Source organism: Channa argus, chromosome 15 (genome assembly GCF_033026475.1).
Source record: "Channa argus isolate prfri chromosome 15, Channa argus male v1.0, whole genome shotgun sequence".
NCBI lineage: Eukaryota > Metazoa > Chordata > Actinopteri > Anabantiformes > Channidae > Channa > Channa argus.
The window spans coordinates 13,512,133-13,530,747 of record NC_090211.1 but is presented as its reverse complement, the minus strand read 5'-3'; the positions used below and the strand labels follow the sequence as shown (position 1 = coordinate 13,530,747).

At 38.8% G+C, this 18,615-nt stretch overlaps 3 protein-coding genes across 10 annotated transcripts in view; 2 read left to right on the top strand and 1 right to left on the bottom strand.

Moving 5' to 3' along the window:
- The first annotated feature begins 5 nt into the window (after positions 1–5).
- On the top strand, positions 6–3,105 carry LOC137099761 (RNA-binding protein with serine-rich domain 1-like). The gene is made up of 7 exons (XM_067477006.1): positions 6–65; positions 708–854; positions 974–1,159; positions 1,256–1,361; positions 2,125–2,278; positions 2,387–2,528; positions 2,677–3,105. Coding segments are annotated over exons 1-7 (843 nt in total). The 5' UTR covers positions 6–63; the 3' UTR covers positions 2,783–3,105.
- A 140-nt stretch (positions 3,106–3,245) lies between these two features.
- Positions 3,246–18,366, top strand: LOC137099760 (arf-GAP with dual PH domain-containing protein 1-like). 7 transcript variants are annotated; one of them, XM_067476999.1, is made up of 12 exons: positions 3,246–4,155; positions 5,891–6,021; positions 6,492–6,581; positions 6,697–6,788; positions 8,449–8,531; positions 11,843–11,955; positions 12,286–12,432; positions 12,631–12,714; positions 13,780–13,842; positions 13,984–14,055; positions 14,402–14,630; positions 14,729–18,366. In XM_067476999.1, exons 1-12 carry the CDS (start codon positions 4,065–4,067, stop codon positions 14,755–14,757), a joined length of 1,224 nt encoding a protein of 407 aa, XP_067333100.1. In that variant the 5' UTR covers positions 3,246–4,064; the 3' UTR covers positions 14,758–18,366. The 7 variants fall into 7 exon arrangements, with proteins under 7 accessions (XP_067333100.1, XP_067333101.1, XP_067333102.1 ...); XM_067477004.1 differs by lacking the exon at positions 3,246–4,155 and adding an exon at positions 4,159–4,273 and having other exon boundaries at positions 6,492–6,579; XM_067477002.1 differs by lacking the exon at positions 3,246–4,155 and adding an exon at positions 4,159–4,273 and having other exon boundaries at positions 6,471–6,579.
- Positions 17,015–18,615, bottom strand: part of LOC137099762 (ras-related protein Rab-26-like) — a 43,780-nt gene continuing 42,179 nt past the window's right edge. For both annotated transcript variants that reach the window (XM_067477009.1, XM_067477007.1), the window contains 2 exons: positions 17,968–18,044; positions 17,015–17,242 (listed from right to left, as the gene is read on the bottom strand). In XM_067477009.1, the coding sequence (XP_067333110.1) occupies positions 17,143–17,242; positions 17,968–18,044 (177 nt within the window). In that variant the 3' untranslated portion in view covers positions 17,015–17,142. The remainder of the gene's footprint in view (positions 17,243–17,967; positions 18,045–18,615) is intronic.

Here is an 18,615-nt window from a genome sequence, read left to right as displayed (position 1 = left end):
TCGTCATCGTTGAGCGACGTTTTCTTATCCAGCAAATCGACGAAATCACCTCGTTTGGAAGAAATGTAAGTGTAGCTTTTATTGACTCGCACTCCAACTATTTACAATCCCAGCGTATATTTTCACAATTATGAAAACATGCGTCCATTTTAAAGATTGTATGTGCGCCTTCTGAGGAGAGTAGCAATAGATAGATAGCGGTATTCGAGGCTAACGCATCAGCTCCTTGTTTTGAGGAGTCCGCTTAATGAAAATCAATGGCGAAGGGGGTTTGCTGCAGAGGACGTTTTGTTGCGAGTAAATGTATTTAATTTAAAATGCGTATTACACGAGTAACTATACATGCGCTACCAATAACTTTCAATAACAAAAAATCTCCATGTTACAAATACCAATAGATAACGTTTTAACGTTGAATATTGTCAGCGGATTTGTGTTTCGGTTCGTTTTTACTTTGAGCAGGAAGTTCACACTTTATTTCTTAGTATATAGAATAAGATATAAGAATATTTGGGATACTTAAGTTTAAGAAAGCAGTGGAAATAACTAAGATGTTTGACTTTTCATCTGATAAAATAACCATTTGAACACATTTATAGAGTGATGCTCACATTTTATACACTGAGTAATTAATCAAAAAATGCTTTTTTTTAAATGCAAGTCAAGTTTATAATCTCAAAGTAACAGTACTTCACTCCTAACTGAAGGGCACCGTCCCCAACTAAGCGGAAGGAGGAGGAAAAATCAAAAGACAGAGCTAAAGAAAAAACTAGTATGAAGGAAGGTGACAAAGCAAGAGGACGGGAGAAAGTAAGGAAACGTCGCAGTGCTTCGACTGGCACCAGCAGCAGCAGGTTTGTTGTCTACATCATTTCATCACAATTTTAGTAGTAATTTGGTTATCTTCACGACTAATATTGTAAATATATATATTGTAATGTTACATGCATTTTATGCTGATGACAATGGACAGGTCCCGATCAAGCTCTACTTCCAGTAGCAGTTCTGGTTCCAGCTCAGGGTCCTCAAGTGGTTCCAGCTCATCTGGTTCAAGCCGATCTGGTTCTTCTAGCTCTCGTTCCTCCTCCTCATCTAGCTCCTCTGGGTCCCCAAGCCCAAGCCGCAGACGCCATGACAACCGCAGGCGCTCACGTTCAGCGTAAGTCTGTTCAGCTATTGCAGCTGTATCAGTTGTATTTTTTGCTGGATGAAATCCTGATTAAATTAATCATTTTTTCCGTTTGGCATTCTGCAGGTCCAAAACACAGAAGAGGGCAGAGGAAAAGGAACGAAGGAAAAGAAGCCCAAGTCCAAAACCAACTAAACTTCACCTAGGGCGGCTAACAAGGAATGTCACCAAGGTCAGCTGAAATTTTTTTTTTACTATACTTCTCCATCGATACACACAAATGCCAGGTGGACCTATGCTGAGAAGGGAATCATGGTAAACATAGCCCTCAGAGGCTTCCCAATATTAACGCATTGCGTCGAGATGTGCGTTGAACACACTGATTGGATAAAGTTGTTGAAATCCACATTTACCTTTACAGACGCTGAGTGCTGTGAATTTTAGAACATGCACATTTAATTTCTATTTCCAGATTGTTTTTTAATTTTTCAGCAATTTTATTTTGAGGCTTGTGTCTGTGGACACATACATCTGTTGTGCAAAAGTGGAAAAGAAACGCGTTCACGTATTCAAGTGTAGGTCTGTTGCGATGTTCATATGTATCGATGGAGAAGCACAATTCAGTCTTTACATCCTTTTTTGAACATTTGGCTTTTTTGCAAAATAGAGTATTTTTGCCAATGTTGTCAATGATGTGTATAATTTAGTGTGACACATAAATAGTAAATGTGAGTTAGTGTGCAGATGTAGATGTAATATTAAGTCTTATGATTTATCATTATGACATTACCTCACCATGTTACTATAGAAAGCAAAACAAAGAAAGGAATTTGAGATGGTGCTATTTTATTCCTTATGATAATGGCCCATTAAAAAGGTCTGTTGCGGTCATGTCAGCAGTCTTGTGAATTCAGATTATTTTTTTTGAATTTGCCGTAACATTTATTTACACATAATCAAAGCTCTCTCTTAACAACCATGTTTGCTCTGCTCAGGAGCATATCCAGGAGATCTTTTCCACTTATGGAAAAATTAAAATGGTCGACATGCCAATGGATAGGCTTCACCCACACTTGTCCAGGGGCTGTGCTTATGTGGAGTTTGAAACTTCTGAGGAGGCCCAGAAAGCCCTCAAACACATGGACGGAGGTAGGCCAGAGCATCGATTTTTATCGCCTCAGTTTTGCAGAATTTAATTGTTTTTCTTCTGCATATTTCTCAAATAACTTTCTGTGTCAACGTTGTTGTTATTAATAGGACAGATTGACGGACAGGAAATCTCTGCAACTGCTGTGCTGACTCAGCGAGTCCGCCCACCACCTCGTAGGCCCTCCCCCCCTCGCAGAATGCCCCCACCACCGCCGATGTGGCGTCGCAGCCCACCACGCATGAGGAGAAGGTCAGTTTAGTCCTCACATCTTATATTAAGATTTTCCCAAAATGTGTTTGAATGAATTTCAGCAAGTACCAGTCTCTATCTGAATTTTCTTTTACACTCATGGAGTGTGAATGTTGTGAAACAACTGTTTTCCTGTGTGTCCCTGAAGGTCCCGATCTCCGAGGAGACGATCCCCTGCTCGCAGACGTTCCCGGTCCAGATCTCCTGGTCGCAGGCGTCACCGCTCTCGTTCCAGCTCTAACTCCTCCAGATAGATGAGTTTCTCTTGCCTCAGATACTGAGTGATCTGTTTGATTTCACTGATATGAGATCAACTGGAGTACCTGCGTTGTCAGGCCTCACCAGAAATAAAATCCTCTGATTATAGCCAACATCAACCTCTGCTAACGTAGAAAAGTGTGAATGTTTTTTTATTTTTTATTTTTTTGTGCAGTTGTTGAGTGTCTTTTTGTATTCTGTGTTTTGAACTCAGTTTGGACTCCTCTGGGATCTGCAAGTGTTTCTTTTAAAAGTGTGATTTATTTTTCCCATGTGCAGAATTTTTGGGCATTTTGAAAAATAAAAGCACTAAAACATGTCCTGTGAGCCCAGTTTGTAACAGTCAGTCCAAGATGTTAAAAGGCCTTTGTTGTAAACCTTCTGGGCTTAGTGCCTGTTAAATGTGCTTACTGAACTACTTTGAAAAATATAACTTTGACATGAATATGGAGAGCCAAAAAAGAAGTTAAAATAATAGTTCTTTCACAAACAGCAGTGTGATCTCAGTATGCTGAAATCAGTATTATCCACAGATACATTTATGCTCTTACATGTTTTATCTGTCTTAGGCCGTAATGACATCATTACACACTCTTTTTATTATTTTAGACTAATGCCACTGCTTCTAAAAGACTAGGGTGGGACTAACGACTTTTTACACTTGTTTCCATTATTTTTCCACATACCTTCACCCTGAGCACAAGGATAACTGGCAACAATTGAAAACACGTCTGTGCGGTATTTCAGGTTAAACAGTTTCAGGGCCTTAGAAACACTCACTACAGTTCGTATTTGGACACAGTTCTGAACACCAGACCAGAGTCCTCTGGCACCATGGCATGTTTATTTTGCTTTTGACGTAACAGAGTAACAGTTCTTCTACGGTGTTTCCGCAACCCCGTGTGTTCAGATTGTTAACGCATCTGCGGGGAAAACGCCTGTTCACTGCGCGGAGGCTGACCTGGTGTGCGTTAAGAAACTTGGGTGTGTTCGCTGTCAGGGAGTGTCGTTTCCTATCATCTCAATGACCGCTGGGTGTCTCACTCCAGAGAAAGACACAGAGAGGAGACAGTTATTTAATGCAGTTATTTATTGGGGATCGCAGCGTCTAGATTGGATCAACGATGCATCCCCATCTAGGCAGGCTCCACCGAAAACCGCAGCCTTAATGTCAATGCGCGTTATATACCCGAGCGTCCGGCTGCAGTTTTTACTTTCAGTGCATGAGTTTGAGGTCATCAGGCACTGAGCACTCACAGGAGCTGAATCGTTTGCACTATGGCTTCGGGTCAAGAGAAGAACAGACAACGTATGAAGCAGCTTCTGGGAAAACCTGGGAATGGAAACTGTGCCGACTGCGGAGCTGCAGGTAGTCAGAGAAGTCACTGACGGATGCTGGACAGCTTGAGACACGTTGTAACGTCAATTTCCTACTTAAATCTGTCTGATTATCAACACTGTGACCGGTTTCATTTCACTGAGATTGAGTTAAGTTACACACGATGTATTGTGTAGTACAACTTCATTGATTTCTTGTCAGTTTTTCTTTTCGCAAGAGGTTGTTACTTTTTCTTGTCAGTCACGATGTGTTTAGGGTTGATTGTGAAATTTAAAACCGTTCACACAATGAAGATGCTCACCCGCAGATGAGTAATATATTTGGTCAGGACTCAAACGCAGAGCACTTCGGCCGATCTATTTATTTTGAATTGGTGCTCAGCTGTACTCAAATCTGATTTATGGTCTTATTCCTCCTAGGTAGGGAATTTCCTTGAAAACCCTCTTTAACTAGAATGAAAGACAAATAATGTTTTCCTCTTGGCTCATTTCCTTATTCGGACTGATATGACACAAATGTTCAGTTCAGTGCTTGCAAACAGGTGTGGTTTGTGCAGGAAGGCTCTTTACTCCAAGTGCAACCCAATGTGCTGAATCTATGTTGTAATTTGGAGCTTCAGTGTCAGCTGTGCATATAATATCAAATGTTAAAAGAATGTCATCTCTGCTCAGGTCTCTTAAAGAGGTCCCATGTTAATATCTCGGGGATAAACAATGAGCTTGCAGAATTTCTTTTCCAAGACAAATGTGCACTCTCCATCGTTCAGGCTGTTTCTTTTCTTTTTCTCCTTCCCCCCCTTTTTTTTAAAAAAAGCAAAAAAAGCAGCATAATTCAGAGCACATGGGAGTGGCCAACAAATCAGCCTCTTGTCTCTCCTGTCCAAATGCAGTGTTACATGTGTGCAGCATTGTGATAACTCACTAGGAAATGCAAAATGTTTTTTCTTTCTTTTGCTATTTTTACAATCTGGGACTTTTATTTATTTATTTATTTTTTGTTGCTTTGCCTTCATTTTCAGCAGTAGTGCTGCTGCTTGATGATAAAATCTACGTGACACTGCCCCTGGGCTCTGGCTCACCACAACTGGTGTAATCTCACCTTACATTGGAGCAATGATTCTGAAAACAAGATTTTCAAGTGAAGGAGGAACTGCATGTGCCACTCACGTCTTTTGTTTGTTGCTTTTCTGCGCTTCTTCTTAATTCGCTATAACGGCCTTTTGAAATAAAAATAACTCTTTATTTACTTCCTGGTTTTCACAAATTGGGGGGGCTTGCCAACTTGAGCAATTTATTCATTGCGAAAGTTTGTGAAATAGATGCTTTCTGCATTATATGGTAGTGTTCTGATTTTTATACTGAACTTCTCAGGAACAAGTGCTGACCGGGCAATATGAACAAATCATTTAAATTTATATCTACCACATGCTAAAGATTTTAGCGTGTGTTATATTGGGCCACAGAGTTGTTGGAGGCAATAGTTACTCATATTGTATGAGAGTGTGAATATATCACCTATGTGTGAATGTTGCACCTTGTGCAACTGCATGGACTCGTGATATTTATTTTAAATGTACAGTTTTATTGATTCAAACAATGTAGCTCCAGTTTTGCCAACTTGAGCATTCATGTGATTTGTGTACCAGATTGCTTAGTGTTGATTTTGGTAGTGTCAGTCACAGTTTTGGTTGTCTGTTGTTCATTTTGATCAAATGCTGGTGGAATGAAGCACAGATGTGTACATGAATCTGTACTTATCTTTTCAGACCCAGAGTGGGCATCCTATACCCTGGGTGTATTTGTGTGTCAGAGCTGCTCCGGCCTCCATAGAAACATTGCTCAGATCAGCAAGGTGAAGTCAGTCCTGTTGGATCCCTGGAGCTCCTCTGAGGTGGAGGTGAGTTCCACTGTTTGAACATAACGTGTGACTAAAACCTTCAAAGTAAAGATTGGTTAATATCTAAAACCTGGTCACTCATCCCTCCCGTTTCCGCTGTGAGAATCACCCTCTGCCTATACCACCCTGCCCCTCCATCCCTGCTTGGAAGAATAAGGCCAGTCATCAGTCTTATTTCAGCATCATCAGAATGGATGAGCAAGCAGCTGGCAGACACAACCAGTATCTTTGTATTTGTGTGGATGGGGGTCTGTGTTTGTGCTTTGGACATAATGTAAAGCACAGCATTTTCTGCATCCATATCAGTCAGGACTTAACCACACTGCCACATTGCTTGTGGTGTCTTTTTGCCATTAGGAGGCTGTTCTCCTACTTTTTTTCCCCCCTCATTGTCTTGATGCAAGTGAAATCTATAGTTTGCCATCTGTGAGCTAATGCATGCCGAACAGTGTCCCCTCTGTTAAATACAGAGACCCAAAAGAAGAAGCTTCCATGGCAGCAGCACTGTCTCCCTCTGGGCAAGGAGTCAACCACACAAACTGCAAGCATCTCATTATTGTGTGTGTTTGTGTTTGTGTTTGTGCGTGCTTGCTTCTTTAACTAACACATTCATGATTTTACAACCAATTTTTTGACTGAGCACACGTTATAGATGGTTCTTTATCCCCTCTGCAGTTTATGGACTCTGTGGGTAACAACTCTGCCAATGCCAAATATGAACAGACAGTTCCTTCCTTCTTTTATCGGCCCACGCACAAGGACTGCACGTAAGTGATGCCATGTCTGTCACCCTCCTTTGCTGATTGTACCCGTGGTTTCCCTCTAAATGGAAGATGCACGTGTACATAGCTACACCACAGATGAATACTTCATAACTTGTTAATCTCGGTTTTTATTTTGCGTTCAGATTTGTCACTCTGTGGTCAAGGTTATCATACATATCTAATGAACTTTACTGAAATGTAGCTTAGATCAAATTAAGTTGGAAAAACACTTTTAATAAAACAATTTGATAATTCTTTAAAGTCAGATTCTTTATTGGGACTTGACTTTGACCCATTAGTCAATTTACTGTGTGCAGTTATAATTTACTTTAAACAATGAAAAGTCTGATGCCTTTTGCATCATTACTAATGTTTTCAAAGTGTATGACTGGGCATCAGCACTGCAAGCCTCAGCTGTTATACTGTGGTTATTTTTTTCCATGAGAAACTGTTTAAAAAAGAGAGGGAATGCAGTTTCTACAGATGGATACAGTTTGTAATGTAGGGATAAGTTGTGGTTTGGTAGCAGACTGGCATGCAGAAACTCCACACTGATAAGAATACGGAGTTCCTGTAGTTTGAACAGGAAGCAAATGTTCAGTAGCAGGGTTTCTTCTCAACCGTCTGGTGACATAAATATCTATATGCAGTGACAAATGAAGTGACCAGGGCAGGCAGTAAAAAGGAAATGAGAATAAAGAAGAATACAAATCGGGGGGGGGGGGGGATTTTTTAGAGCATTCAGATTAGCTGTAAACTTTTATTACATTTAATATGCTGATTTGGTGAAAGTCATGAAGTGGTGCTTGAACATTTGAACTTTCTGTTTCTGCATCAATAACCTAAAACAAACACATTATTGTTGTTCAATGTGCACCTAATGGTGGAATCAGGGAGACCCTTTAGCTTCCTGAATGTGACACTGGAGTCCAAGGGTAACCATTGTCTCCATTTGTTCAGTCTGTCTGACGGTCGACTGGAGTCCAAATTCTTAAGAAACTCTCTTGTAATGCTTTCCAGCCTGATGTGTGTCATCATCAAAGGTTTTTAGAAACCCTTTTGTTTGAGCAATAACACACTTCTACAAACATGTGGTGTCCGTTCGTTAAATAGGGCAGGGACTCACAGACATAGAATTGACTGAAACACCCGATTGTATTGTCCTCTTCAAATAAATTGATAGGGTTCATACACTTTACTACAAACACATGAGGGTGTTTTTATTTATTTTTGGTCTCCTTTGTATATTTTGGTTCCCTTTTTATCTGATCTTTATGCAGAAATGAAGAAAATTATAACCTTTCATGTTTCCACCATAGCTTGTTAAGCATGTGGAAGTGAGTGGCAAGGATCAAGCTGAAGAAAATGATAACTGAAGTTCAGTGATTGATTAACAAAGGTGTGTGTGTGTGTGATACTATAGAGAAAATAACACGAGCTGTACAATTAATATCATAATAGATTGAGCACAAGGGTGATGCAAGTCATAGTTATGAAAAGATTAAGGAAAACGTGATTGCTTCTGTTTACAGTTTGCATTAAATGTAGCCTGGAGGCTGTGCATCCTCGTAAGTTAATGACAGGTCTACAACAAATTAGCTGAAGCATGATGTAAACATCAAACCCAAGCAATGGTGTGTGTCTAATACAAACTGTTCTGCAGGCTCCTGCGGGAACAATGGATCCGAGCCAAATACGAGCGGAAGGAGTTTATATGTGCGGAGAAGCAGGAGCCCTACTCGACAGGTGAGAATTAAATGTGCCTGTACTGTTTATGCAAAAACACATTATGATAGTTCTTGCCTAGTCAAGAAAGCAAGTGATTGTGTCTCACACAGAATCACCTATTCAGCATTGACTGAATACTCAGCTGGAAAACAGAATTATCCACTTATCATTTTCAACATTCTTAGGTGAAACAGTTGATTACATTTAATGTGAAGCGTGAAAGAATGGTAAGGGACGCTTATCTCCCATCATTTGTTGCTGCCTCCTTAAAGGAATAGTCCAGAACATTCGCAAATAAGAAAAATGGAGCATTTAACTATTCCTTAATGTAGAAATTATAATTTCTACATTTGTTTCTTGTTGAGCATGAGTTTTTTTTAATTTTTTTAAAGCCTTTATGCCAAGCTAGGCTAACCCCAGCTCTGTACCTAAACCACACTGTTTATTTACTAAGCTTACTTGCAAAATGTTAAACTATTAATTTAATGGGACTTGCTTATTTACTCAACATCTTTTTAAATCTTTGCATTGAATCACGTGATGCATTTGCGGCTTTCATGTGGCTCTATGAAACATTATTTTTTTGAAAGATATGACAATATTGTGGATACAGATGTTCCAAAGATGATTTTATGTGGGGACATTTTCTTTCTTCTTTACCTCTATACTTCACTTACCCATATTTCTGCCATGTTTGACTGTTTAAAATCCTTTTTTTCTTTTTCATTGGTCTAGCTTTCCCAAGTTTACCCATTTTCACACATTTCTCCAGGAAATGTGTATTGCATGTGTATTGCATAACCCTCAACTCTCTTTTGTGTTCTATAAAATGAGTGTCACAATTTACAGATATATCTCATTAAAATGCCATCAGCCTACTAATCAGTAAAGTGTTACTGAACAGTTACTCCAGCACTAAATGAAATAATGACATGCAGCATTTCATTTTGTATAATCAAACCATAACGGCTACAAGTTCACTGCTTTGCACAGCCTTGGTGGAAAATGTGACTCTGTCAGTATACTGTGATGTGTCTTCGGGCCATCAAAATGGTCTGTAACCACACTCAGGCTTTAATTGTTCTTTCCCTTTGTACTATTTTGTCAGAAACAGGAAGTTGTGCAAATTAGTCACTTTAACCTAGTGGTGGTTAATGGTTAGACATGTTTTTTTTTTTTGTTGTTTAGAGTATTTAAAGATGTTGCCATATTTCTCCACACTCCTCTTGTGTAAAGAGAGGGTGGGACGGCCTTGTCAAATTAGTAATAGTCATGTCATTGCTAGTTACAGATGTAATGCAGTATTCCATATGAGTAAATAGGTTGAGGTCTAAAATTAACACCACGTTTGCACAGTTTTAACAGGCCAATAACTGAACAACCTCTTGTAGTTACAGCTATTACCAAACTATATTTAAGATGGTTACAAGACCAGCATTTGCAGTATCGTAGAAAATCATTTTAAGGATGAGAGTTCTTTTTTTCAATTGAAAATAAAACTCTCTGTAAAATGTAGGTTGGCTCTATAATACATGCATTTAACTAAGTGCAATTAAAAAAAAAAGATATTATTTTAGGGTAGGGAAGATAAGGCACCGTTATCAGTCTCATGACTGTCAAACGCTTCCCCCGTTTCTCCCTCAATGTCAATGGCCTTTTGTTATGGTGTTTGCAGAGTCTTAGAAACATATTTCTGCCACAGAGGAAGAATGGCCTCTTTTGTGTACACATTTCTATGTAAGATTGCTCAAAGATTTTAAGCCAGGACAAACTAACAGTGATGTGTGGATGATCTGAAGAATGATGGACGTTTTGGTCCAAAACTGGCTGTGCTGTCTTGAGTTTTTGCAAGTCTTCGGCAATCTGTTCTTACAGTAAATGACTTCTCTTCTTCTCTTGTGCTGTGTTATGTTGCTGTGGGCAGTCTGCCCCTCTCTTCCCAGTGGTGAAACAAAACATCTGACTCATGAATAATTGATGAAGGCTCAACTAGATGTTTTCTGCTGTCTGCAGCCCACAGTAGAAGGATGTCTTTATTAATATAAAAAGAAGCTAGAAACTGAAGAAAAGAAAGTGTAGGTGCATATGCAGAAAAGCACTTTAAGATCAATTTTCCAGAGGAAAAGGGCAGCTGATGGGTAGTTTTGTGACACGTTTAGACACAGAATATTAGGTACTCTGTTCTGTGCCTTGTATTACATTGCACTTTAGCTCACACCATACCATTACTAAAGTGAGGGGAAATGCCTTTCTTACACAGCTTCTAGCAGGGGAAGTGGTTCGTGAAGTTGTCTGTTTTGTAGACTAGTATATTCAGTGTCTGACGTAATTGTCAGAAATAACAGTGTGAATGTGACATACTATGTATTCGTGAGCTTTGGGTGGAGTTTGTTGCTCACTACCAAGGTGATGATAAATCATAGTTGGGGCACAATGCCTAAAAACAAGCTCTAGGGTTTTCAAAATCTTAAAATTCAAATGTGAAATGGGCCTTATAATTCTGGAAGTATTAACATGTAGATCTCCTATTCAGAAAAATAAGGTCTCTGCTTACAGAGACTGTACTCTTGTTTTATTGTGGTCTATAAAAATGTGTAAGTGTGTGTTGTAATGCTTGACTGTGTAATATTTCTTTTCTTTCTGCCATTGCGGTTTCTTTTGGCTCATGCTACGAGGTCACTTTCAGGAACAGGTCTAGCAACCCAACAAATGGAGGATGTTAAGAAATTAAAATACAGTTACTTTTTTGGGTTGTTGGGGTAAAAAGTCTCTGTTGACGAAGGAGTTGTGATGTTTAGGCTTGTAGAGGAAGTCGAAAGTGAATTCATGTGTAGTAAAAGCAGACATGCTTCATCTCTCCCTCTGCTGAGCTGCATAGAACGGTGACCACATAAGCTAAAAGTGTGCATGCTCTCACAGAAACGAGGCTCTGATCTGCCATATCTCGTGTGTTCTCAGTCTCAACAAAGCATTTCAAGGTTTTTATTTCTGGCCAGCATTCTCCACTCTCTTCAACCTATTTTTACTCAGAAAATTTAGATAAACCCAGTGTATGCTACCTACCTACCTACCTACAAACATAGTACATTAATAAGGTCATGTTCGTATCATGAATATCATACTTGCATTTGTTTGTTCTGTTGCCTCTAAAGGGCCAAAAATAAAGCCATGCGGCCTTAGATGGCTATTTCTCTGTTATCATTTGAAATTTTCTTCTGTGTGAGTGTTTGTTTGTGGGGATATTTAATATTTATTAAAGTTGGTGTCTTGTCCCTGTATTTTTGCTCCATGTCAATGGAATGGGACCCTTGTGGCTCCCCTCCTGGCAGGCTACAGGGAAGGGTTTCTATGGAAACGAGGCAGAGACAGTGGACAGTACCTTAGCCGAAAATTCATTCTGTCTGAACGAGAGGGTGTTCTGAAATACTTCAACAAACATGATGTAAGTGCATTCAACATATAAGGTTATGTACAAATGTTCAGATTTTTATTAACGTTCTCAGAATTACTTTATTTATTTTTTGCTTAGAATTAGCTAATAGTGCCACACTGCTCCATTATCTGCATGTTTATCAAAACATGGTCGTTTATCAAAACATGGTCATTTAAAATGCAATAAGGTTGGAGAAAAATTAGCTAAATGGTCCCTGCATAGACTGTAGCCTTTTCTGTTATGTACACACTATTTTCTTTCTTTTTTTTTTTTTTTAATGGCATCAGGAGACTATACCATCAAATATCTTGTTTCTAAATATGTCTTTGTGTTCTGCAGGCCAGAGAGCCCAAAGCAATAATGAAGATTAATTCTGTGAATGCCACGTTCCAGCCAACTAAAATTGGCACTGCCCATGGCCTTCAAATAACCTATCTGAAGGACAACAGCACTCGGAATATATTTGTTTACCATGAAGATGGCAAGGTGAGGCATACATCTACATTCATGTTATGTGTGTGAGCAAGAGAGACTGCAAGAAAGGGCATACAGCTTCTAGTGGATGTGACTTGTAATTACATGTCACCACCATTGTATTATAAAAGTTAACTTTTATAATACATATATAACACTTTTATAATATAAAAGTTATAAAAACATTATATAATATGTTCTGTCCTGAAGGAAATGGTGGACTGGTTCAATGCCATCAGAGCAGCCAGGTTTCACTACCTTCAGGTGGCTTTTCCTGTGGCTCCCATCTCTGAAGTGAGTACAAGCACTTGTACAAACACACATACAGGTCTATAGCTACCACTGAACAGCAATTTGGTTAAAACTCTATTTTAAAACAATTACATTTGTTTTAGTTTGATCTTAGACGGCTAGGGAGAATACAAATGTATTCTTAGGAAACAAGACCTTAATGTAAGAAATCAGTAGCAGGCTCAGGGTTGGTAACCATCTGCCTCGACTGAAAGTGGAGAGAGAAAAGGGCAACAAACAAAACGGTGGGCATGTTGGTAGGGCCAGGGAACGCACCACTACAGGGGGAAGACACACAAGTTTAAGGACCTGTAATGGTTAGATATTTGTAAAAGCATAAAAAATGAGGCGAGGAAAGGTGAGGTGGTCAGTGACTCAACGGGAGCAGAATAACAGAGGTCAAAGTGATCCGAGCCAGCTCTAACTATAAACTTGATATAAAGGAAAGTGTTAAGTCTAGTCATGAAAGTGAGGGTGTCTGCCTCCTGAATTTAAACTACAAGCTGGCTATTAAGATCCTCTCCTGTGGGACCAGAGACCCTGCCTCTTATTCTACTTTTAGAAACTCTAGGAAGTACAGTATATCTATACTGATTTGGTCTGTTGGCAAAATATGGGATTGTAAGGTCTTTAAGAAACGCTGGACCTTGACCATTAAAGGCTTTGTATTTGAGGAGGAAGGCTTCAAACTCTATTCTAGATTTTGAGGAGATGATGGAGTGAAGCTAATGAAGGAGCAATAAGTTCTCTCTTGCTTTTTGATGGTTTCGAGGCTTTTTAGGGAGCTATTGTGACGTTCTAATAGTAGGGAGTCACAGTAGTCCAGTCTAGAAGTAAAAATGCATTTGACTAATTTTTCAGCATCACTGAATCAGGAGGCTTCTAATATTTCACAGGTTGAAAAGAAGGCTGTTCTAGAGCTCACACATGTGTGAGCTATAAGTGGTACTGGAGGCCAAAGTTATAGCATATGTGTCATATTTTTTTTCTGCAAGAGGTCTGTGCAACCTGCTTCCAGCTTTGCACACATTTTATCACTTTCTATATTTTTGCTCTTTGTTGGGTTAGTTGTTGCCAAAGCTAACCAGGAACTACATAAAGGAGGGTTACATGGAGAAAACTGGTCCCAAGGTAATCCAATTTTCCGTTTGTCTGCAACACTTTAACTTTCATGTTAAACAATGATCATTTCTCATCTTTTTTATACCATGATGTAGAAACGTATGTTAACTCAGCAGCTGTCACATGCTCCTCCCGGTATCTGTCCCACAGCACACAGAGGGCTTCAAGAAGAGATGGTTTACGATGGATGACAGGAGGCTCATGTACTTCAAAGAGCCGCTGGTATTAAAGCATCTCCTCACTAATGTGCAGTTTTCTTTACAGTTCATCAATCTTTGTTTTATTTGAGAACGATTCACTTAACTCACTTTTAGACAAATCCTAGTGGTTTATGTGCAAACCACATTAGTTTAGCGTGTAGCGTAAAGATGCTGTACTGCAGTTGTGTGCGCTGATGGAGCTTGTGTTGCTCATTGTCCCAAAGCAGCAAACTTCTTAAAAAAAGACCTACTATGATAATAACAATGTAACACATTGTTGTGAAGTGTTTGTCTGTGTTCCAAAATTTCACCCAACACTAATTTGAAGTTCAATCGGGAAGATCAATCGTTTCACCCTTTGCTTGTAGGATGCCTACGCACGAGGCGAAGTGTTCATTGGTAGTAAGGAGAACAGCTACACAGTGCTTTCTGGCCTCCCTCCCAACATTCAGGGAAACCATTGGCTGTTTGGAATTACCATAGTGACCCCAGACAGGAAGTTCCTTTTTACATGCGAGACTGAAGAGGATCAGAAAAATTGGATTGCTGCATTTCAGACTGTTATCAACAGACCAATGTTGCCTCAGGAATACGCAGGTAAATTTAACACTTGTCAATAATTTTTTATTTTTAATTTTTATTTTTTTTACCCTTATTTGCTAAGTTGGATATGTACAATTTTGTTCTTCTTGCAGTGGAGGCCTATTTTAAGCACAAACCTTGACTGTCTTAGTGGTGCATGATGAGGAACAGGAAGTGGAGCCCATTCTAAGTTACTCCTTTTATTCTGTCATCCTGCCTAACACTCATCTATCATGTGATGTGGTTTACATTCTTGAAAGAGGTCAGCCATCCTAACCTGAATGTGTAGATGTTTGTATGCAGGCTCGGCCTATCGTGTTTGAATCCAAACTGTTGCTGCTGACATTTAAATGTGTGTGTTCCCAGCATAAATGCAATTTTATGGAGATGTTTAACTGTATTACCTTGTATTTAAACAAAACATGCCCTTCTGGACTGTTAGTTTTAACTAATTTACTATCTGCAGCTTTTATGTTATGCTGCCAAGCACTGCAGGTAGAACAAGCTATTAGTTTGTTTGTATATACTCAAACAGCTGAATGTAAACTGCTTTGTGTTAACTACAGACCTACTTATTTGTAAAACTTAATAAGTTAACTTGCATGTCATAAAGCTATTATTCCATTAGAGGGAGACAAAGTAAAGGTTTCAAACTCATGACAACAAGTGAATCTGAAAAAGCCACTTTACCTTCAGTTTTTATTGTAGTTTACTCTTGGTAACGAGAAAGTTGCACACAGAAAAGTAGTCAGACAGAAAACTAACATCAAGATTGTAAAAACAATGTACAGTAAGCACTGTACTATTTTTATGGTTTCTATGACTTAGATGAACTCTACCAAAAGCAATAGTCTTATTAAAAAGATGCATTTGCTTCTTTTATGAACAATGCTGTTAACAGATCATAAGAGACATACTGGTCAAAATGTTTTTTAAAATGCCTGTGTTTTAATATAACCCATAGTTACAATAGCTTTATCCCTTCAGATTCTGCACACTTTATTATTTTAACGATTAAATTATAAATGGATACTGGTGTAGATCGGTGGGCCAAATTACAAGTGAAAACAAATGTGTACCTTAATTCAGCACTTTTGTTGAAGTACAGTCAACAATTACAGCTTCTTGATCAAGTCTCTTTATTATTTGCAATTTATTCTATTCCTGATTGGATTAGATGGAAAGAATCTGAACTGCCATTTTTTTTTAGGTCTGTCTGGATGTTCAGGCCTGGGCTTTGGTTATAGTTTAACATGATGACCCCAATTGCCTCATCTCAAGTCAGAACTCATCCACTTTAGTGTAGGTTTACACCTGTCCTTTCCTCAATTCTGACCAATGTCCTTGTCTTTGAGAAACAGGTTTCAAAAAATGTGTGCAAAAAAAGTATAGAGGTCTGAATACTTCTGAAGCCACTATATATTTCTGAATGGTAAACATAAGCCAGAATTTAAGCAGTCAATGATGATTGCACTGGCTACAAACATGTTTCATATACAATACTTTAAGTAACATTGTCAACACACTGTAATTATTCCCCAAATCCCATCACACTCATCACCTAAAGTGCTTTCTCCCTTCAAATACTTTTAACATGCAGAAAACAGGAATTTACACGATGTCTGTCAAAAGCCCAGAGTAAATGCATTACATACAGTATCAAGAAATGTTACATTACTCAAGCTTGATCCTTCATTATTGAAAAAAATCCCAATGTGTCTGACAACTGCCTTTAGATTCTGTGATCCATGCACTGTCATGTCTCTGTAGATTTCTTTAAACTACTGTATACTTCATCTACCATGATTTAACGAAGGTAATGTTGTGTACTTCTTGTCCCTGTATACAAAAAAGAACATTCATTTACTTTTACTATATGTCAAAGAAGTAATACTTATTCACAAATATCCACAGTTGAATCATGAAAATGCTTAAATTGAGTTTATGCTGGTGAGCTAAATTGGCTGCATGAAGCCTGAACAGAAGACACATCACTATACGTCCAGTATGTCAACATGTTTACCAAGAAAAAAGACGTCCAAACAACTGATACTTTCAGTGGATGGAAAAAATGAATTACTTAAAAATGATGCATGTCCTGCCTGTGCATTAAAAACATCCCCACAATAAAATCACCACACAATGTAAAAGAATTTCATTAGTGTGAGAGTCTATGGTGGGGTCAAAGATGTTTATAGAGACATAGTTAAAAAGTAACTTGTCCATTATTAGGGTGTAGCATCTGAGTTTGTCTTTTGAAAACCATAACTTGGAGCTACATTCACAGCTGCAGAAGGAGGGAACACCAGATTAAAGGAGGTCAGTGACATGAGTGCAGGACAACAGGTATAGGTTGTGTGTACTGGGACAAAGAGGTTTGGGAATCAGACGGGCAAAAATGTTTATACCTCGCTGGAGCTGACTCCTTATTTCTGATCAGGCCAGACATGAACAGATGCTGTATGAACGACAACACGAACACACACACACAGGCAATCGCGCGCGCACACACACACTCACACACTCTTTAGGACCTGCAGCAGCCTGTGCCCTTCATTTCCTTGTTTACATACTCCTGCAGCTGGAACTTCTCACTGGGTTCCTTTATGGACCTGTGCTTCAGCTCCCTGAGACAAAGGAAGAGGATATGAAATAATCATCATCCACCATAAACAAGACCAATGATCAGTTTTACACCTGAAGTTCTGAAAACTAATGTTTTCACACTGAATGGGGTAAAGTTTTTCTGATTGCCTTAACTATCAATTTATTCCTGTATTATCAGGATGTTTTGAGGACAAGCCGCAAGAGTGTGACTAGGGTTCAGGTGTGACTCGGGGGTTAGTAGGGGTTGTCCACGAGTTCAATCCCAAAGGTCGACCAGACCAGTGTCCCTGGGCAACACACTGAACCCTGAATTACTCCTGGTGTGTGTGTTCCTCACATGTAAATCACTTTAGATAAAAGTATTTGTCAAATGACTTAATGCAAACTGACTTCACAGTTAAGCAGGGGACATTTTGTTTGTAGCAATGTAACTTTTGAAATTAAAATATTCACTTATTCAAGAGTGAAAATGATTAGACATTAATTTTAGAAATTTTAGAGTATTTTATACTTAATTATGTCTAGAAGGAATCTTGAATGTCCAGTGCACAACTTTCCTCAATTGATGAGGTGAAATGTGATTGGAATTCTTTTTAGGTGGGTTTAAAGGTTCTTTTAAAGAGAAAATCCAAGGTCATAAATGAGTAGATTTAATGACAGTAAAGTAGTAGTCAAGTATTTAGTGGAATAAAATTACTATTTCCTAAGTAGAACAAGCCATTATGCTTGCAGATTGAATACTCACTTAGCCACCGCAGTGAAAGCCAGCTCTACATTGAGACCTGTCCTGGCGCTGGTCTCCATAAATGGAACTCCAAATTCCTGAGTAGCAAAGCAATAAACACATGAAAGTGTAACTATTTGTTGCAGGTGTGAGCCTCAGAATCAAAAAGCAAATCGACAATGGTAAGAATAGTCGCTCTGAAATGATAACTACATCTCCAAGTTTTCCCTTTGCAAGAGAATCAATGTCAAACAGTGAATAATGTATTTTCCCCTCCCAGACTGAACCTGAAGTTACTTAGTGACACTTTATTGCTCTGACGTTTGGAGAGATTCACTCTGCTGTTAGCCATTTGTTTTGTGTGCCACCTTGTGAAGCAAAACAAGATTGATAAAAAAAATTAAATAAAGTTTGTTCCTGGTTTCTCTGCTTACTGGTCGTATTTGAAGCTGCAGGGATATTTATTAGAGAATCAATGGCTTTAAGACTGATTATATCTAACATTGTGTTCTGCAGAAGCAAGTAAAACTTTTATAGAGCAAACGATGGGAAACATTAAATATTTATCGTGAAATGTTCACTATCTGCAGGCAGCAACACATCTAAGGTGTCTAGCCTTTCTTTGCCATCTGCTATGGAAATCCAATCAGTCATACAAATCCCAGTAGT